The following is a 19,364-nucleotide window of genomic DNA, read 5'->3' as shown; positions in this document are numbered from 1 at the left end:
AAGAGGCAGCTGATGGATGACTCTCTCTCATTGATGTTTTTAACTCTGTCTCTCTCCCTTCCTCTCTGTAAAAAATTAATAAAATATAAAATAAAGAAAAGGCAGTGGAGGGCAAGATTTTTCTTTCTCTAGGTTATTCTTTAATCCAGCTCTTTAGCAGGACCAGAACCCTATTCCCACTCATCAGCCAAGACTAGATGTGAACAACTTAGGGATGGGGAGTGTACCTAGGAAAGGACTGAGACTGCTTATTGAAAAAATTTAATACAACACACATTCTATCTTCCCATCAGATTGGAGCAGGGAGCAAAGGATTGGCTAAGCTCTGTTCAGAGGCTCCTTTTTCTCCTTTGCAGAATGTGCACATCAGCCTGTTAGAGGCTTCCTATGTACATTCTGGGAATGACAGATTTTAGAAATGCTGATCTCTCCTCAGGCAAACCCCGCATATATGTACTCTCAGGCCATCAGCCAGGGCTTGTTGCTCAGGCTCTGGACGGCTTGCTGACAGGTGTGCAGCGCCTCCCGGAAGTCCAGGTATACCACTAAGTGATTGGCCGCCTCCTCCGGTAGAGCTTCGGCCTCTGCCGCGACAGGACGACGCACACCATTTTGCTGCTGCTTAGGGCACTCCCGATCCCCCTAGGTGTGACTGCAGCTGTGGACTGATCACTCTTCATAGCAGCCTGGTTCGAGGCTTCTACAGACGTCCCCATGTGGCCCCTCTCCAGGGCTCCAGGGGAGCCCTATTCGGCCTGGGAGAAGTGGGCAGTCCTCACAGCCGTGTCCACAACCCTTCAGGAGGCCGAGTCCTGGACAAGGAAAAGAAAGGGGCTATATTCTAAGGCTAAAGCTAGCTTCGCCCAGCTCCTGGAGAAGCAGTTTATATCGATGTGCAGAACGGCTGAGTTCCTCAACTACCTGGCCTAGCTTTTCTGTCCTCACAACGTGTACGGATGCACCTAAGCCCTGGGAGAATGCAAGTGTTTGCTACTTCCCAAGAACAGAGCCACTCACCCAAGGAATAAACATTATCTTTCCAGTTCTCGCGGTTCTGCAGCATGGTTTGAGCGGTGCTCTCGGGACTGTAGTTTTTCGGCCCTCGACTCTAGCTTTAGTAATGCAAATGGGCAGATTAGGACTACAACCACCAGCATGCCGCGCACCCCAAAACTGGCTGTGTCCCAGGGAAAAAAACAAACAAGATCTCAGCCCACAACCTCAGCAGTTTCTTTGCAGGTAGGGAAGGCCTCTGTCTACCCTGTCAGGGTGTCTACCATGGTGATAGATATTTGGTCTTCTTGTGGGGAGGCATATGGGTGTTATGAAGCAAATTCCCCAAGAGATGAACCACCTGAGCCAATTTGATTAAGCATGCAAGAGTTTATTACAGATTCGAATCCGGGCTCAAACCTTGGCTGATGCTGCAGCCGGTAAACACCCAGGCGAGAGCCCAGATGGAGGGGCAGTCCCTCCTCTTATACCTTTTTTTCCCCACCCCTCCCACTGTTGGTATGTCACTCCCAGATTGGCCCCTCAGGACAAAGACCTGAGCTATTTCTCAGGTAGTTTACACAACCTGGCCTGTTTTGCCTCAAGCAGAATGTCTGTTCTGACTTCAAACAGGAGTGCAGGATGCTGCGGTTTTGATGATGCCAATCTCCTAGCCAGATCTGGAGGGAGGTCTGCATATCTTACTACAAAGGAATTCCAGGCACTGAGTCTTTATCTCTTGGGCAGACAAGGCGGACTGTCACAATGGGTGAAGTCTACCTGCCAGTCCTGCCTTGGGAGGTGTCCCCTTCATTTGATGGGAAGGAAAGTTGGGGTGCATTCCTCCCTGGGGTGAGGCAGCTGCACACGTGGAGCAGGAGAGCAGGCACTTGTGACTGCCTCTCCCAGTGTGGGCGAGGTGAAGAGGGATGAAGGTCATCTCCAGGGTCCGCTCGAGTGTTACAATCACGTAGGGGGTTTTCTGATGTTCCTGGGAGTCTAGACACGAGCTCTCACCCACAGAGTTAAATCAGGATTAGAGTGAGGAATCTAGAGTGCTTTGCTGCAGTTTGGATAGAGGCAGCAGGAAGGAGAGTGGCTGAGTTCAGGACTTGGGGCTGGATTAGGGAGATGTCAGGACTCTCGAGGAATAGGAGATGGAGTTCCTGCATGCAAGAGGGGGCAAGGAGAGGTCAGGATCGGTGTGACGGAAATTCCTTTAGTCTATGGGTGGAGAAGACCTGTAAGGATTGCTGGAGGCAGATCTTCTGGGCCTCCTTGATGAGAAGAGCAGCTGCAGCCAGAGCCCAGAGGCAGGGCTGCAGTCCCAAACTGTGGGATCAAGCTGTTAGGACAGGTAGGTTATGGGGGTGAAGGCTGGACCTAGGGGCTGGGTGAGGACCCCATGGCTATTCTCTTGTCTTTCATCAGTAAGTAGTTGGAAAGGCTTAGAGATGTCTGGGAGAGAGAGAGAGAGAGAGAGAGAGAGAGAGAGAGAGAGAGAGAGAGAGACTGACCAAGACCAGAAGGGTGTCCTGGAGTTAGAAAAAGCTTGTCGAACGAGGGAGGGTGAGAAAACCTGGTATAAGGGCTTAGCTAGGAGAGAAAATTTTGGGATCCAATGATGGAGAAATCCAACCGGTGGAGGCCAGCTGTTGCCTCTGAGACGTGTAGTGTTGGGTTCTAACAAGCATCCTTGGAGGTCTCTGGGTAAGGCCTGGCCAAACAGGTGACTGTCTCTGAAGGGGAAGGATTGTCCAAGTGAGTGGGAGACAGATCTGGAGCTGAAAGATAACTGAGAACTAGATGTTATTTTTAGGGGGAAAAGAGTAGGGCTCTTAATTGCCTCACTAGTGATATGAAAGGGGAGAATAGGTTACTGTTGGAAGTAGGTTCTTGTTTTTCCAGTTTTGCCCCTTGCTGGGCATAGCATGGGGAAGGCAGAGAGCGCCAGGGGAAGGAAGGCTAGAGCGTAGAGGGGGAGGAGCCAGGGTAGGTGGGCCATGAGTGAGCGGGCACTGGGGAGGGCGGGGGAGAAGCATCAGGGAAGGTGGATCGCAGGGGGAAGGCGGAAAAGGTGGGTGAGGTTAGAATTCTCAGGTAGGAATGCCCCATCCTACTAGGGTGGGACTTGGAGGGACTGCCCAGGGAGGGACCTGCAAAAGGTGCAGCGACCGAGGCTGAAGGAAAAAAAAGGTTAAAACTGCTCCTGGGAGTCCGCACCAAGGACTCCCGCACTCAGGCGCACGACCTGGGAAAAAGTGCTTAGTTAGAGGACAGGTTTAAGGTTGTAAGGATGTGGCAGCAGTCGTGGAGAGAAAGAGCAGTCAGAAGACAAAGGGGTTTGAGAACAGGTTTGAGAGTGCAGAGAGGATTTGCAGCTGAGAGAGGAACATGAGGAGTAGAGTGAGATGGGAGAGCGAGAGGGTGAGAGGGGGAGGGGAAGCCTGTTTGTGGAAATCTCTGAGGCTTCCTTGTCCGGTGGATATCGGGATGCACTTTTATGAGGTGGGTTGGCGGAAGATATTGGAATCGAAAATGCCCTTTTAAATGAGCGTTTTTGGTTTGAAGTAGCCAGAAAGACCAAGGGTCGAGAGATTGGTGAGAAGACACCTTAGGGGCGTCTGGATTGAGAAAGTTCCCATGACTGGAGGGGATAGGGCCAACGAGGAGAAGTTGGGGAGGGAAAAGGAGTGTCCTTCTTTTCCCCCTAGCCAACCTGTAGATAAGGTCCCAAGGTCGTCACCCTGAAACCTTTCCCGTGGAGTAGAACAGAGTTTTCCCGGCCAGGCGCCTGGGCTTTTGTAGAACGTAGAATGTGAACGTAGAACGTTAAGCCGAGTAGACGAGAAAACTCCGAGGCCCTTCCAGGTCAACGGAACCGGGAGGGAGGGTGTGGGGGGGTTGTCCCTGAGGCCTACTGGTAAGGAAGCGATCAGATTCCCACGTGTCCTGGTACGGCAGGGTTCCAGAGGGGTTCTGAACGGGCCAATCAACTCAGGTCCATGCCACCGAGCATAGCCAGAGGATTTACCACGTTCACCCGAGTCCGAGGCACCATCATGATAAATGAAATAGAGAAGGTAGACCAGAGACCGGTATGGCAGGACACAGGCTTTATTGGAGGGATGGGTACCCCCTGCTGGCTGCTTCCACGGAGAGGAGCAGAAGAGAGAGCGAAGGGCTTACAAACACCTTTAAGGATAGAGGGCGGGGCTTAGGGAACTCAGCACATGCTGATTGATTGGGGCGGGGCTTAGGGTATTTGGCAGGTGCTGATTGGTGGTTCAGAGCTCAGGAATGTCTGGCCGCAAGTGGGATTTATGTCTGTCCAGATCCTCCCTCTCCACAATCTCCACAGCCATTGCCCTCAGGGCCTCCTCTCTGTCCTCCCTTCTCACCTACAGATCTGTAGTGTACTCACCCACTACCACCACTACCATGCTGCTAGGGCTTGGGGATTGGAACTGTGCTGAAGGCTGGGAGGAAAATATAGCCTTTGCTGACCTGGAACTATTGAACTGAGGACCTGAGGTGACTGAGAGTCTACAGATCTGTAGGTGAGAAGGGAGGACAGAGAGGAGGCCCTGAGGCCAATGGCTGTGGAGATTGTGGAAAGGGTGCAGCAGTGGAATCCTGGCTAGAGTAGCACCAGACCCTGCAGGTGACAGAGAGGAGTTTCCAGCCCACCAGACAGAGCTGAAGCATTAGAATGAGAGTAAGGGCCCCGTCCTCGCTCCTACAAGCTGTTGGCACCATCCCAACATGGGTTTGATCAAACCATCTGGACAAAACCATAATACTCCCACAGAACCAGCTTCATGGGGGAAGGGAGTACAGCTCAGAAGAGGAGCTATGAAAGTGTGAGACTCAGTTTCGGGGCCAATGAGTCCTACCCATGGACTAGTAGGGTCTTCAACCTCTCAGGCCTCTATCAGGTTGCCCAGGGATAGTGACTCACATTGACCTGCATCAGAGAAGCTCCTAGGGGGCCCAGGAAAGATCCACCAAGGGACCATATTCAACAACATTAGTGCAAAATCCAGCAAGCTCCACAAATAGCAGACCTAAAGATTTTTCAGTGTGTCAGTGTGTATGGCTTTGTTTTTTGGTCTGTGGTGAGTAGATTTTTTGTTTTTCCCTTTCTTCTCTTTTTTCTTCCATATCTGTAATTTCTCTTTACCCTTTGATCCTATTTTAATTTTGTCTATTCTTATTATTCATTTTTCTTTATTTTTCTCTTTTTTTCTGTTTTACTTTTTCTATCTATATCTTATAAATATGACATTTTAAATTCATCATTATTATATTTCATTTATTTTCTGTTTCCTTTTCTTTTTTCATCATATACTAGTTATTTTAGCTTCCTCCTTGCTTCCATATAGCCATTTTTTTCATCTTCTTCCTTCTCCCTTTTTTTTTTTTTTTTTTTTTTTTTTTTTTTATATGCCCTCTCAGGCTTGGTTGCATGGGTTTTAGTATTCTTTTTTTATTACTTTGTTTTGCTTTCTCTTATTTTTCTTTCTTAGTATTTTCTGTTGTTGCACTGAGTAGTTTGATTTTTGTGGTGTTTTTGGTTTGATCCTGTTGTGTGTTATTTTGTTCTGTTAGTACATGCATAAACAACTGGCATGACAATGTTGGGGTTGACCTCACTGGCAACACATCGAAGAAGAGATCCCTCTCATGAATGGGCATTAACAGTCAAGTCCCAATTACAACAGAAGAACCCAAATAACACACACAGGGGCATTTATAGATCATCCAGCTCAAGAACCCAGAGACTGCACCAATTGATCCCTCATGACACTTTCTACATAAGGCCATACCACAAAAAATGGGAGGCATAACACTTCTATCTAATACATATAAGAAAATACAAAGATACACCTAGAATGGGGAGACAAAGAAACAACCCCCAAAAGAAGGAAAAGAAGGAATCTTCAAAAAAGAACTAAATAAAATGAAGACAAGCAACCTGTTAGTTTAAAGCAATGGTTATAAAGATGCTTAAGGAAGTTAGTGCAAATTCCACAGCATGTAAAAAGAAATACAGGCCATGAAGAAGAACCATATATAAACCATTTCTTCAGAAAGAAATGAATATTGATATATCTGACATGGAAAACACACAGGAAGTAATTTAAACTAGATTGAATGAAGCAGGGGATTGAATCAGCAATTTGGAAAAAGACAAGGTAGACATAAATATCCAATAAGAGCAGAAAATAGAAAGAGAATTAAAAAAACAGGAAGATAGCTTACAGGAGCTCTGGGACAACATGAAATGTAGCAAAAACTGCATAATAGAAAAACCAGAAGGGGAAGAAGTTGAGCAAGGAACAGAGAACCTGTTTAAAGAAATAATGACAGAAAAGTTTCCCAACCTGGTGAAGGAAGATGTCACACAAGTTCAGGAGGCACAGAAGAGGCCCCGGTTCTTGAAAGATGGAAGCTGGAAGGATGGAGGTGAGGGAAAGGAAATGAATGAGTGAGGGTATGAAAGGAGTTTGTGTAGATGTGCATGGGGTGTGTGAGTGAGTGAAGGAAAGTTAAAAATTGCAGGAGCAACAGGGGCTGGCAGACAGGCTCTCCTTGACAAGGAGAGACTACCACCACTGCACACCCCCTTCTCCCCCACAGATAGCAGAACTCCAGCATGGAGCCTACGCCATTTTGAAAGGGAGAACAGCCTTTTTTAGAAACTCATCAACACCACCAACAAGACAGGCATTGGAAGTGCCCCACGACCCAGCAGCAACTCCAGCCAAGGTCCTGCTACCCCAGTTGTAGACCTACAAACCCTGGGACTTTCACCTCCAAAGGTACACCAAATGGCTCCCATAAGTGCTACCTCCCCTCTCCCAGTGGCAGAACTCCAGATTAGCATGTTTCCAGCCAGAAGATCCATGCCACGTGAGCCCTTGTCTGTACAAAATCACATCCTCAGGGGCTCTCAGTGGCTCCCAAGCACTGCCTATGGAGTGGAGTGTCCTGGCTATTTGCATGGCTGGAGATGCACAGATCTGGCTTAAACTCGCTAATTCCAGCTAGAAACGTGAGAACTCTTGTGTTTCTCTGTGGGCTTGGGTGTGTGCATTCATCATCACATAGATAGACCTAAACCTTACTCCTGCTAGCGGGTGTCTACTTGGACGGTAGTGGGGAGAGGCCGAAAACACCTGAGGGTGTGTTTCGGTGCAGAAAGGGGCATACACATTCCTCATCCCATAGGCAAGCCTGAAAACTTTACTCCCACTTGTAGGCTTCTCCTTGGGTGGCACTAGGGAGTCACCGAAAGCACCCAAAGGTGTGTTTCTATGCAGACTGAGTCGTGCGGCCCCACAGTGGAAATTTGAATTCTCTCTTTCTAGAGGGTTGCCACATTCACCCTAGCTGCTCAGCGGCAGTGCAGGGACCCCTAGGAGTATATCGCAGTTCTGCACCCTGAGAGCTTGCCGTCCTGGCAGCCTGTCACACCAAGCACAACTAACCATAGGGCTCTAGTGGGAGCCACTGTGAGCTCCTCTTTGGGGACAATCTTGAACAAGCAGGGAGTGCACTCCTCTCCAGCAGTAGAGGCTTTGTATTCACTTAGCCTGGATAATGACCACAGGTACCTCAATTGCACGGCTACACTGCCAGAACCTTCAGCGTGCCTCACTGACAAATGCACTGAGAGTGCTCCTGTGAACTGCTGCTGGGAGTAAACGCCTATCCACCACAGGTACAACAACAAAAGCTGGGTTTGCTCACCCCATAACTGCAGAACCCTGGGCAACATAGTCACACCTTTCCAAAGAGCAGGTCATCTGAGACCCAAAAACCCAACAGATGGTTCCTGGGGCCCACTGTGAGTCTGTGCAGGGCAAGTGTGATTACAATTAGGGGTGCAGGAAAGCAAAAATTGGGACCTCCCCCCCAAACAGTGGCTGATTCCTAGACACCGCAGTTGTGCTTTTCAAGCTCGCAGGCCTACACCAAGAGAACCCAAATAGCTCAAGTATGGAGCTACACAAGATTAACAAACACAGGAAAACTGAGAGATTACCACCCCCCAAAAAACCTGGGAAGCAAAGCAATTGGATCTATAATTAAAGCATTACAGGAAAACATGGGAAGACAAAAAAGTAATCCCCAAAGGAAAGAAAAAGAGGAATCATCAGAAAGGGAGTTAAATGGCCGAAACTGGTTTGGTTCAGTGGATAGAGAGTCAGCCTGTGGACTGAAAGGTCCCAGGTTTGATTCTGGTCAAGGGCATGTACCTTGGTTTCTGGCACATTCCCAGTGGGGGGTGTGCAAGAGGCAGCTGATTGATGTTTCTCTCTCATCAATGTTTCTAACTCTCTATCCCTCCCTCTTCCTTTCTAAAAAATCAATGACATATATTAAAAAAAGAAAGAAAGAAAGGGAGTTAAATTAATTTGAGGCTATCAGCTTATCAGAAAGAAAAGGGTTAATATAAACTAACTCAACATCTCAAAGAATTCAGAATAATGGTTATAATGATGTTTAAAAGGCTAGAGGACAAATGCACACAACTCAATGACAAATACACCCAACTCAATGAGACTTACAAGGAGCTGAATGAGAATGTCACCAACATGAAAAGAAAGCAAGAGGAGATGAAGAACAACATAGCTGTAATAAAAAACACAATGGAAGGCTTAAACAGTAGACTAGAAGAGGCTGAGGACCACATCAGCGAAGTAGAAGACAAGGTAGTAAAAAACACACAAACACAGCAGCAACTGGAAAGAAGACTTAAAAAGCAAGAGGAGAGCCTAAGGGAGCTGTGGGACAATACAAAACGAAAGAACCTTCTGAAAGAAATAATGACAGAAAACTTCCCTGATATTGGCAAGAAAAAAATCTATCCAAGTCCAAGAAATACATAGAGTCCCAAACAAGTTAAACCCCAAAAGACCGACACCAAGATACATTATAATTAAATTGGCGAACACCAATGACAAAGCGAGAATCTTAAAGGTTGGAAGAGAGAGACAGAAAGTTACATACAAGGGATCTCCTATTAGAATAACAACTGATTTCTCAACAGAAATATACCAGGCCAGAATGGAATGGAATGAAATATACAAAGTGATGCAAAACAAGGGACTGAACCCAAGAATACTATACCCAGCAAGGCTATCATTCAAAATTGAAGGTGGAATCAGAAGTTTCACAGACAAAAAAAGCTAAGAGAGTTTATCACTATCAAACCAGCAATGCAAGAATTCTAAAGGGACTGCTATAAAAAGAAGATAGAGAAAGGCGAGGAGAAACACAAACATTAAGGAAAAATATGACAACAAACAGGTACTCATCAATAATAACATTAAATGTAAAAAACTTAAACACACACACACAAAAAAACATAGGGTAGCTGAATGTATAAGAAAACATGACCTATATATTTGCTGTCTATAAGAGACCCATCTCAGAGCAAAGGATTCACACAGACTGAGAGTGAAGGGATGGAAAAACATCTTCCAGGCAAATGGAAATGAGAAAAAAGCTGGGGTTGTGATACTTATATCAAATAAAATAGACCTCAAATTAAAGGCCATAATAAGAGATAAGGAAGGCCACTACATAATACTAAAAAGAACAATTCAACAAGAAGATATAACTCTGATAAACATATATGCATCCAATGCAGGAGCACCCAAATGCATAAGAAATCTCCTGGAAGATATCAAGGGACAGATCGACATCAATACATCGACAATAATGCACCACTGACATCACTAGATAAATCCTCTAGACAAAGAATCACCAAAGAAACAGCAATTCTAAATGACACACTAGATCAGTTGGACCTAATCGACATCTTCAGAGAATTTAACCCCAAAGCCATGGAATATACGTTCTTCTCAAGTGCACATGGGACATTTTCAAAAATAGACCACATATTGGGTAACAAGCAAAGTCTCCCCAAATTAAAAAAGATTGAAATCATATCAAGCATTTTCTCAGACCACAATGGCATAATATTAGAAATAAACTATAATAAAAACACTCCAAAAATTTAAACAATTGGAAGCTGAATAGCATGCTATTAAAAATAATTGAGTTAATGATGAGATCAAAGAAGAAATTAAAAAATTCCTGGAGACTAATGACAATAAAAACACAACAATACAAATACTATGGACACAATGAAAGCAGTCCTGAGAGGAAAATTTATAGCTCTACAGGCCTACCTCAAAAAACAACAAAAAGGGTAATAAATCATCTAACTCAACAACTCAAAGAATAAGAAAGAGAGCAACAAGATAAGCCCACAGTGAGCAGAAGGAAGGAAATAATAAAGATCAGAGCAGAAATGAATGACATAGGGACCAAAGAAACAATACAAAAGATCAATAAAACCAAGAGCTGGTTCTTTGAAAGGTTAAACAAGATTGATGAACCTCTAGTCAGGCTCACCAAGAAGCAAAGAGAGAGGACCCAAATAAACAAAATCAGAAATGAAAGAGGTGAAATAACAACAGACCCCACAGAAATACAAATGATTGCTAAAAAATACTATGAACAACTCTATTCTAATAAACTATACAACCTAGAGGAAATGGACACATTCTTAGAAAAACACAACCTTCCAAAACTTATTCAGGAGGATTCTAAGAATCTCAAAAGGCATATAACTATGGAAGAAATTGAAGCAATCATCAAAAAGCTTCCAGCAAACAAATACCCGGGGCCAGATGGCTTCACAGGGGATTTTACCAAACATTCAAGGAAGAACTAAAGCCTATCCTCCTCAGACTATTCCAGAAAATTCAGGAGGAAGGAACACTTCCAAACTCCTTCTATGAAGCCAGCATCACCCTAATACCAAAACCAGATAAAGACAACACAATGAAAGAGAATTACAGGCCAACATCCCTCATGAACATAGATGCCAAAATCCCCAACAAAATTCTAGCAAATCAGCTCCAGCAGTACATCAGAAAGATCATACACCATGACCAAGTAGGATTTATCTCGGGAATGCAAGGATGATAAAATATTCACAAATCAATAAACATGATACATCACACAAACAAATTGAGATATAAAAATCCTATATCTATTGATGCAGAAAAAGCATTTGATAAAACCCAACACCCTTTCTTGATAAAAGCTCTCAGCAAGGTAGGAATAGAAAGATCATACCTCAACATAATGAAAGCCATATATGACAAACCCACAGCCAATATCATACTCAATGGGCAAAAACTAAAACCATTTCCTCTAAGAACAGGAACAAGACAGGGATGCCCACTCTCACCACTCCCGTTCAACATAGTGTTGGAAGTACTAGCCATAGCGATCAGACAAGAACAAGAAATAAAAGGCATCCAAATTGGAAAAGAAGAAGTAAAACTCTCCTTATTCACAGATGACATGATACCATACATAGAAAACCCTAAAGACTCCATCAAAAAATTATTAGACTTAATACATGAATTTGGCAAGGTAGCAGGATACAAAATCAACACCAAGAAATCTATGGCCTTTCTATACACCAATAATGAACTAACAGAAAGAGAGACAGAAAAAGCAATCCCATTTACCATCACACCAAAAAAATTTAGATACCTAGGAATAAACTTAACTAAGGAGGTAAAAGACCTATATGTGGAAAACTACATGACACTGAAAAAAGAGATAGAGGAAGATTTAAACAGATGGAAGAACATACCATGTTCATAGATTGTTAGAATCAACATAATTAAAATGTCCATACTACCCAAAGCAATCTATAGATTCAATGCACTCCCCATTAAAATAGCAACAGCATATTTCTCAGACCTAGAAAGAACACTCCAAAAATTAATGTGGAATAAAAAAAAAGACACCAAATAGCCACAGTAATCCTAAGAAAGAAGAATAAAGTAGGAGGGATCTCAATACCAGATTTCAAGCTGTATTACAAAGTAGGTACAACCTGGTACTGCCACAAAAACCGACATAGAGACCAATACCAGATTTCAAGCTGTATTACAAAGTAGGTACAACCTGGTACTGGCACAAGAACAGACATACAGACCAATGGAATACAATAGAATAGAGAATCCAGATATCGAGCCAAACCACTATGCTTAATTAATATTTGACAAAGGAGGGATGAACATGCAATGGAGTCAAGACAGTCTCTTCAACAAACTGTGCTGGGAAAATTGGACAGCTACAGAAAGAAAGAAAGAAAGAAAGAAAGAAAGAAAGAAAGAAAGAAAGAAAGAAAGAAAGAAACTAGACCTCCAACTTACACCGTACACAAAAATAAACTCAAAGTGGATACAGGACTTAAATATAGGACGGGAAACCAGCCGAAACCGGTTTGGTTCAGTGGATAGAGCGTCGGTCTGCATACTCAAGGGTCCCAGGTTTGATTCTGGTCAAGGCCATGTACCTTGGTTGCGGGCACATTCCTGATAGGGGATGTGCAGGAGGCAGCTGGTTAATGTTTCCCTCTGATCAATGTTTTTAGTTCTCTATCCCTCTCCCTTTCTTTCTTTCTTAAAAAATCAATAAAATATATTAAAAAAAAAAGATGGGAAATTATAAACATACTAGAGGAATCCACAGGCAGGAAAACCTCAGATATATGTTGAAAGAACTTCTTCACTGGTACTGCTCCTAGGGCAGCGTTTTTCAACCGCTGTTCCGCGGCACACTAGTGTGCCGCGAGATGTTGCCTGGTGTGCCGTAGGTGCAGACAAGACAAGAATTTTATAATTTTTCACTATTTTGTTTACTTAATATTTCATAATAAAGTAATTATAAAATACTTTCTTTGTGTTTATTTGATTCCTATTCAAGAGAATTACTTTATATATAGTCAATGTAGGCACAGAGTTAAATTTTTTAACATTTTCTAATGGTGGTGTGCCTCGTGATTTTTTTCATGAAACAAGTGTGCCTTTGCCCAAAAAAGGTTGAAAAACACTGTCCTAGGGCAATGGAAGCTAAAAAGAAAATAAACAAATGGGACTACATTAAAATAAAAAGCTTTTTCACAGCAAAGGAAACCATCAATAAAACCACAAGAAACCCCACTGCATGGGAGAACATATTTGCCAACGTTATCAATGATAAGGGTTTAATCTCCAACATTTACAGAGAACTCATACAACTTAACAGAAAGAAGATAAACAACCCAATAAAAAAATGGGCAACTGATCTAAATAGACCCTTTTTGAAAGAAGACAGAAGGAAGGCCAAGACACATATGAAAACATGCTCAAAGTCATTAAGCATCAGAGAGATGCAAATCAAAACAACACTGCGGTATCATCTTATACCAGTCAGAATGGCTATCAACAAATCAACAAACGACAAGTGTTGGCGAGGATTCGGAGAAAAAGGAACTCTTTTACACTGCTGGTGGGAATGCAGACTGGTGCATTCACTGTGGAGAATAGTATGGAGTTTCCTTAAAAAACTAAAAATGGAACTCCCATTTAACCCAGTGATCCCGCTTCTAGGAATATATCCCACAGAGCTAGAAACAGAAGTCAGAAAGGATATATGTACCCCTATGTTCATAGCAGCTCAATTCACCATAGCTAAGATTTGGAAACAGCTTAAATGCCCATCAGCAGATGAATGGATTAAAAAACTGTGGTACATCTACTCAATGGAATACTATGCTGCGGTAAAAAAGAAGGAGTTCCTACCATTTGCAACAATATGGATGGAGATGGAGAGCATTATGCTAAGTGAAATAAGCCAGGCAGAGAAAGATAAACATCACACGATCTCACTCCTTTATGGAATATAATGAACGGCATAGACTGATGAACAAGAACAGACTCAGAGACTGAGTAACATTGATCAGAACTCTCTTAGCCCTTTTTGTCTGTGAAGCTGCTGATTCCACCTTCAATTTTGAATGATAGCCTTGCTGGGTATAATATTCTCGGATTCAGTTCCTTGCTTTGCATCACTTTGTATATTTCATTCCATTCCCTTCTAGCCAAGTGTGTTTCTGTTGAGAAATAAATTGATATTCTAATAGGAGATCTCTTGTAGGTAACTTTCTGTCTCTGGCAGCCTTTTAGATTCTTACTTTGTCGTTGATGTTCGCCATTTTAATTATGATGTGTCTTGGTGTCGGTCTTTTGGGGTTCAACTTGTTTAGGACTCTATGTACTTCTTGGACTTGGATAGATTTTTTCTTGCAATTATCAGGGAAGTTTTCTGTCATTATTTCTTCAAACAGGTTTTCTCTTCGTTGTTTCTCTTCTTTTCTTCCTGGTATCTCCATTAAGCGAATGTTATTTCATTTTGTGTTGTCGAATAATATCATGTAAAGATATTCTTTGGTCTAGGCCATGGCAATTCAATTTTAAACTGGCTGTCAATTTTTTTTGTATAGACAAGGTCTTTGTGACATTTTCTGCACCTCTCCCAGGGGGAAATAGTGATGGTCCCTTCCTTTGGTGTCCTCACAAGCCAGAAACCTCTCTTTAATTTTACACACAAAGGAATAGCGGTTTGATTTTGTGTCATACAGAAGGGCAGCTGGGTGGTGACCCCTTTGTAATTATACTTCCTTGTCGCACCCGTGGTCCTCCTGGATGACCAAGGTGTTTGGTATCATCAGTGACTACTTTGGGCAGAAAGATAAGCCTAGGTAAGGGCTCCCACCCAAGAAGGATTAGGAACATAAGTCCAGAAATACTTACCCAATAGCCCCAGGTTATATTACTGTACAGCTGATGACTGCTACTATGGCAGTAAAGGTGTTCTCAGGTGTTCTTGGAGTTCCGGTTACCTCACACTTTCTTCTCTCTCTCTCTCTCTCTCTCTCTCTCTCTCTCTCTCTCTCTCTCTCATATTATTATTTTACATATGTGTTCTTACCCCCCCTCCCCCCCCTTATCTCACTCAGATTAGGAGCTGAGTGAAAACCAGCCTGAAGAAGCATCCACATCACCCCTGGGCACTTATTCAATATACAAGTAACATCAAGCAGGGAACAATGACCTTAGGAGAGTGATGCTCTGAAAGGAAGGACCAGATCTAATAATGTGATGTTTAATATAAATAAGAGTGGGACTCAATTTGGATTCAAAACACACAGCAGATACAGGTTGAGAGCTACAACTTGCCAGTAGGCAAATGTAGTTGATTCTGACTCTGCACCAATGTGACACAGCCTCTCCCATAACTGCTAATGGAACCGGAGCCACACTGTTCCAAGTGCAGCATCTGGGCCATCGCCTGGCTGTGCTTGTTTCTTAGCCTGACTGTCCAAGTGTGAGAGAGATACAGAGGCATGGGCAGAAGAAAAGGTGACTCAGACCAGCACAAAGGGTAAAGGAACTGAGGAAAGGATTTGCCCAGAGATATGGGAGGAAGGCAACCATGTGAAGGAGCTTCCTCACTCCATCTGGCTCCCAAGGAGCACTGAGTGGGAAACCCCCAGGGAGGAGAATGCCTCTCATTGGAAGGCGGTACTTTCTAACAGCCATGGCTTTCAGAAGACCCCGTCCAAGAAATCATCCTGGACTGGATGACTACAGAGCACAGAGGACTGCTGCAGAGCAGAGAGTTCATGCAGCATCAATAAAAGCCTTGGAGCTATGTGGCCAGCAAAGCTCATTTTTGGTAGGCACCTACTACCCAGAAAGCCCCATATCAGGCACTTGACGTGCCTGATCCCCCAGCACCCTGCAAACTGTTCATGGACATATCTCCTCTACATGGAGCAAGCTGAGCTCAGAAAGGTGAAGCAATGTGCCAATGTCCCCCCTGAAGTTACGTAGCAGAGGCCCCTCTGTCCATTGCCACTCTGGTCATGCTAAGCTCAGGCCCTTTCCATCCATGACAGGTGTGTTTTAGGACATGCACCAGTAAAAGAGAAAGAAAGGATACGCTTTCTTACCTTTCGTTTTCTGAGAAATAAAAAGGGTATATTTCTTTTGTTTCTAGAACTAATAAAATTGTATTAGTCCCTGAGCTCCTATGTCAACATTTACAAGTGAATCTACCTTTTTAAGCATAGCAGCAGCCCACTGGTTTCCTGGGCAGAGAGAGGAAATAATAGTTGTCGGAGCCTAAGTCAGAGAGGAGGCTGTGGGCTTGTGTGGGGGCCACGCACGTGGAAGCAACTGTGTGAGGGCTGCATGGCTGCTGCATGGCTTCATGGAGCTGCATGGCTGCACGAAAAGAATCCATCCTGAGGAGCTGTGTGGAGGGGAGAGGGAGTGAGATTGATTGATGCTGGGTGGCAGGTATTTTATGTCCTGTGTTGCTATTTATGTCTCTACACCTACACTCCAGAGACACACACAAATGCTGGCTGACACAGAATTTCAAAAGCATTTCCATGGAAGCATTTGTGCAGTTAAACTGTCCCCTCTCTAGTTCACATGCCAAGGCTGGATGAGCTGTGCAGCTGACAGGACCCTGGCCACCTCTCCCCTCCACCCACTGTTGCTACCTGAGGAGGCAGAGATGAAAGCAGCTCTGTCTTCTAAAGGCCCATCCTCCTGGGCACAGTGTGTGTGAGGGGGCAGGAACGAAGACAGGGCATGGGGCACAGGGCTGGCTATTTACTTGAGGACAATTGTTTGTCCTTCTTAGCCTTTGCTTCAGTGACAGAATCAAGTGTGAGCCGTCAACATAAGAAGCATGGAACAAGTCCATTCTAAAGCCATCACGTGGGGCTGAGCAAACCAGACCCCTGTGCTGCCTCAGGAGGGGTGGGGGGTAGACGCTCACTCCAGTTTGAGGTGTTGAAGCTTGCGCAGTGAGAGCAGCCAGCACAGTACATCAGAGCCAGAGCGGGAGAGCAGGACACTGTGGTGTGGAAAAGGGGGGGGGGGGCGCTGCAGGGGCCCAACTGGAGCCTGAGCAGGGAAGGGAGGGTGCCCTGTGGGCAGCTGCCTGGCACAGGGTGTCGGAGCCCAGCACCTGGTGACAGAAGCATCTGCAGGGGCAGGAGGTGCTGACAATGGGAGGTTGTTTACACACAAGGGATTGATCCAGTACATAAACACATGCAGAATAACAGGAGCCAGAGTTTCATGCTCTGATAAATGAGGCACAAGCATGGGAATGTGAAAGCTAGACACTGTGATGCTGGATTAGAAGTGGAGAAGTATGATAAATGGACTCATACCGACAATATGTGCAGATAGATGTAGAAATGCATGTTCGATAAGTATGTATGTACACACACACACACACACACACACACACACACACACACACACACATTCTTTCTTCTGAGATAGCCTGGGAGCATCCACACCCTGCAGTCAGGAAGCACACTTAGCCCAGAGTCCTCATTTCTAAATGCCACTGTCCACTAAATGGAATCAAGGCTTGGAGAGAAGGCTGGTCCTGGAACAGAGGTGTGGAAAGTATGAAGAGAGCCTGAAACATCCATGCCAGAACATGAGAACACTCACAGGAAGTGAAGAAATCATGTCAAAGGAACTTAGAAACCAGCTTGAAGATGCTCCAGTGGCCAAATCAGGGAAAATTTGAGAATCAAAGTAAGTACTGATAATAATACAGTCTATTGAATAAAATTGGAAATGAATGACGAGGAATGAAATAGTAGTATTTACATGGTTTTGAAGTACCTGTCCCAGAAAACCTTACTGACTACAAAGGGGGAAAGAGCAACTTGACCATGAGAAAGCCTAGCAGACATTGCCTGAACTACATGGTCAAAGTCAATGCTGTCAGGAACCAGGAAACCCAAACTGCATGCCAGTGCACAGGGAGAACCAGTGTGGGACTGCTGTTCCTGCAGGTGCATCACTGAGGAAGAGCCACACTCGCACAGCCCAAACTGAGGGGCATCCACAGAACACGGCCTGTGGTCGAAGGCTACCAAATGGAGGATAGTCTGTCCCAGCCTGGAGGAAAGAGAGACTCATTGACAAATGCCTCGCGTGCCCGGAACTGAATTCCTTTGCTGTGGGTGTGATGGAAACAACTGGCAGGATGTGATGAGGATCTGAGTACTAGATAACGACAAGATATTCACGTTACTCTCTTGATTTCAATGGCTTCCCTGTGTTTATATAAACAAATGCCCGTGTTTGTAGCCATGTCCATTCATGTGTTCAGGGATGATTGGGCACCATGTCACAACTTACTCGCAAATAGCTAAAAACCCACAGTTGTATTTGTCAATTGGAATGTTTTACAGGCTACAAGAAAGAAGAGGAAAAGGAAGGGGAGGGGAATTTTAAGGAGTTATAGGAGTCTGAAGCAGGGAAGGGAGGTGGGGACCATGAAGTGTGAATCAGAAGGGGTGGTCAGGGGCTGAGCAGTTCTTTTCCTGGCAAGTTTCAGCATCAGACCTCTCTCCTTCTGAAGTTCAGGGATCTATCTGCTTCTGTGAGTTCCTCTCACCCCACACTCTTCTACCAACGGTGCAGCACAGTGGCCCTCTGCTAGCCAGAGCAGGGAGGTGAGCCTGGAGGCTACAGTTCCAGACTCCAAGACCCGGAGGCAATAGAGAGAGGTGAAGAGTAAGAGGCTGGGCAGACATTCAATGGGCAGGAATCCCTGTGCATGTAAAGCCTGGGCAGAGCAGGGGATTCTTAAATGTTCCTTGAAGGCCCCTCAGAGCCCAGAGTTGAGACTCAATAACTCTGACAGGAAATCCGCCTTTACATCTATTTTCATTTTCATTTCCAGAATTGGCAGGCACTCAGAATTGATGAGCTTCCACATCAACTTTAGGAAAGAGTACTGGAGTGAGAGGTGAAGCCAAAGGCTATGCCCCACATCTCCTGTCCTCAATATCCACATCTATTAAATGGGAAACCACCTGTCCTACTTCACAGACCTGGGGAAAGGGAGGTCAGATGAAAACACACAGGTGTTTTCCCTTGCAGAGAAAACCCACCGATTTCTTTTGCCATCTTTAGTAGGCCAGTGGGGAGGTCACCTCGCGTCACTTCTACCCAGCTCAAGTACTTCCCTGAAGGGTGTACAGAAAAGATCCGCCCCTAAGTGAACCAAGACAGGTTGAATGACAAACTCTAGATCTCGGGTACTGAATGGCAAGCCCTAAGTCAGTTTATCTGAGCAACACTTCCTCTACCCAGGCTGGAAAGAGGCCTCTGGATGTTGGCTCTGCTCATGGCCCCACAGGTGTTGCTCACCCACCACCCCTAACCTTTTTCACTAGCAGTCACCTACCTGTGCTTCTTCACTCCCTCACCTCCTTGTTCACCCAGCTCAGATTTCAAGGCTCATTATTCTAACTCTGGTTCCTCCCTCCCTCTGTGTGTCCTCCCAGCAGGGCCCCCACCCAGGCAGCTGTCCCCTCCACTGCACCAAGGCTGCTGAGCACAGTAGGAGCACTGATCTCAATGCATAGTTATGTCTATACACCTCTAACAAGG

General features: G+C 44.8%; 1 protein-coding gene across 1 annotated transcript in view; it reads right to left on the bottom strand.

Annotated features, from left to right (window-relative positions):
• Positions 1-19,364, bottom strand: part of PEX26 (peroxisomal biogenesis factor 26) — a 44,558-nt gene that overhangs the window by 6,810 nt on the left and 18,384 nt on the right. Inside the window, exon 4 of the mRNA XM_084878235.1 lies at positions 473-642. Within this exon, the coding sequence (XP_084734361.1) occupies positions 473-642 (170 nt within the window). The remainder of the gene's footprint in view (positions 1-472; positions 643-19,364) is intronic.

The sequence above is a fragment of the Pipistrellus hanaki genome (genome assembly GCF_964339955.1).
Source record: "Pipistrellus hanaki genome assembly, chromosome: 3".
Lineage (NCBI taxonomy): Eukaryota > Metazoa > Chordata > Mammalia > Chiroptera > Vespertilionidae > Pipistrellus > Pipistrellus hanaki.
This window is presented reverse-complemented; position numbering and strand designations above follow the sequence as displayed.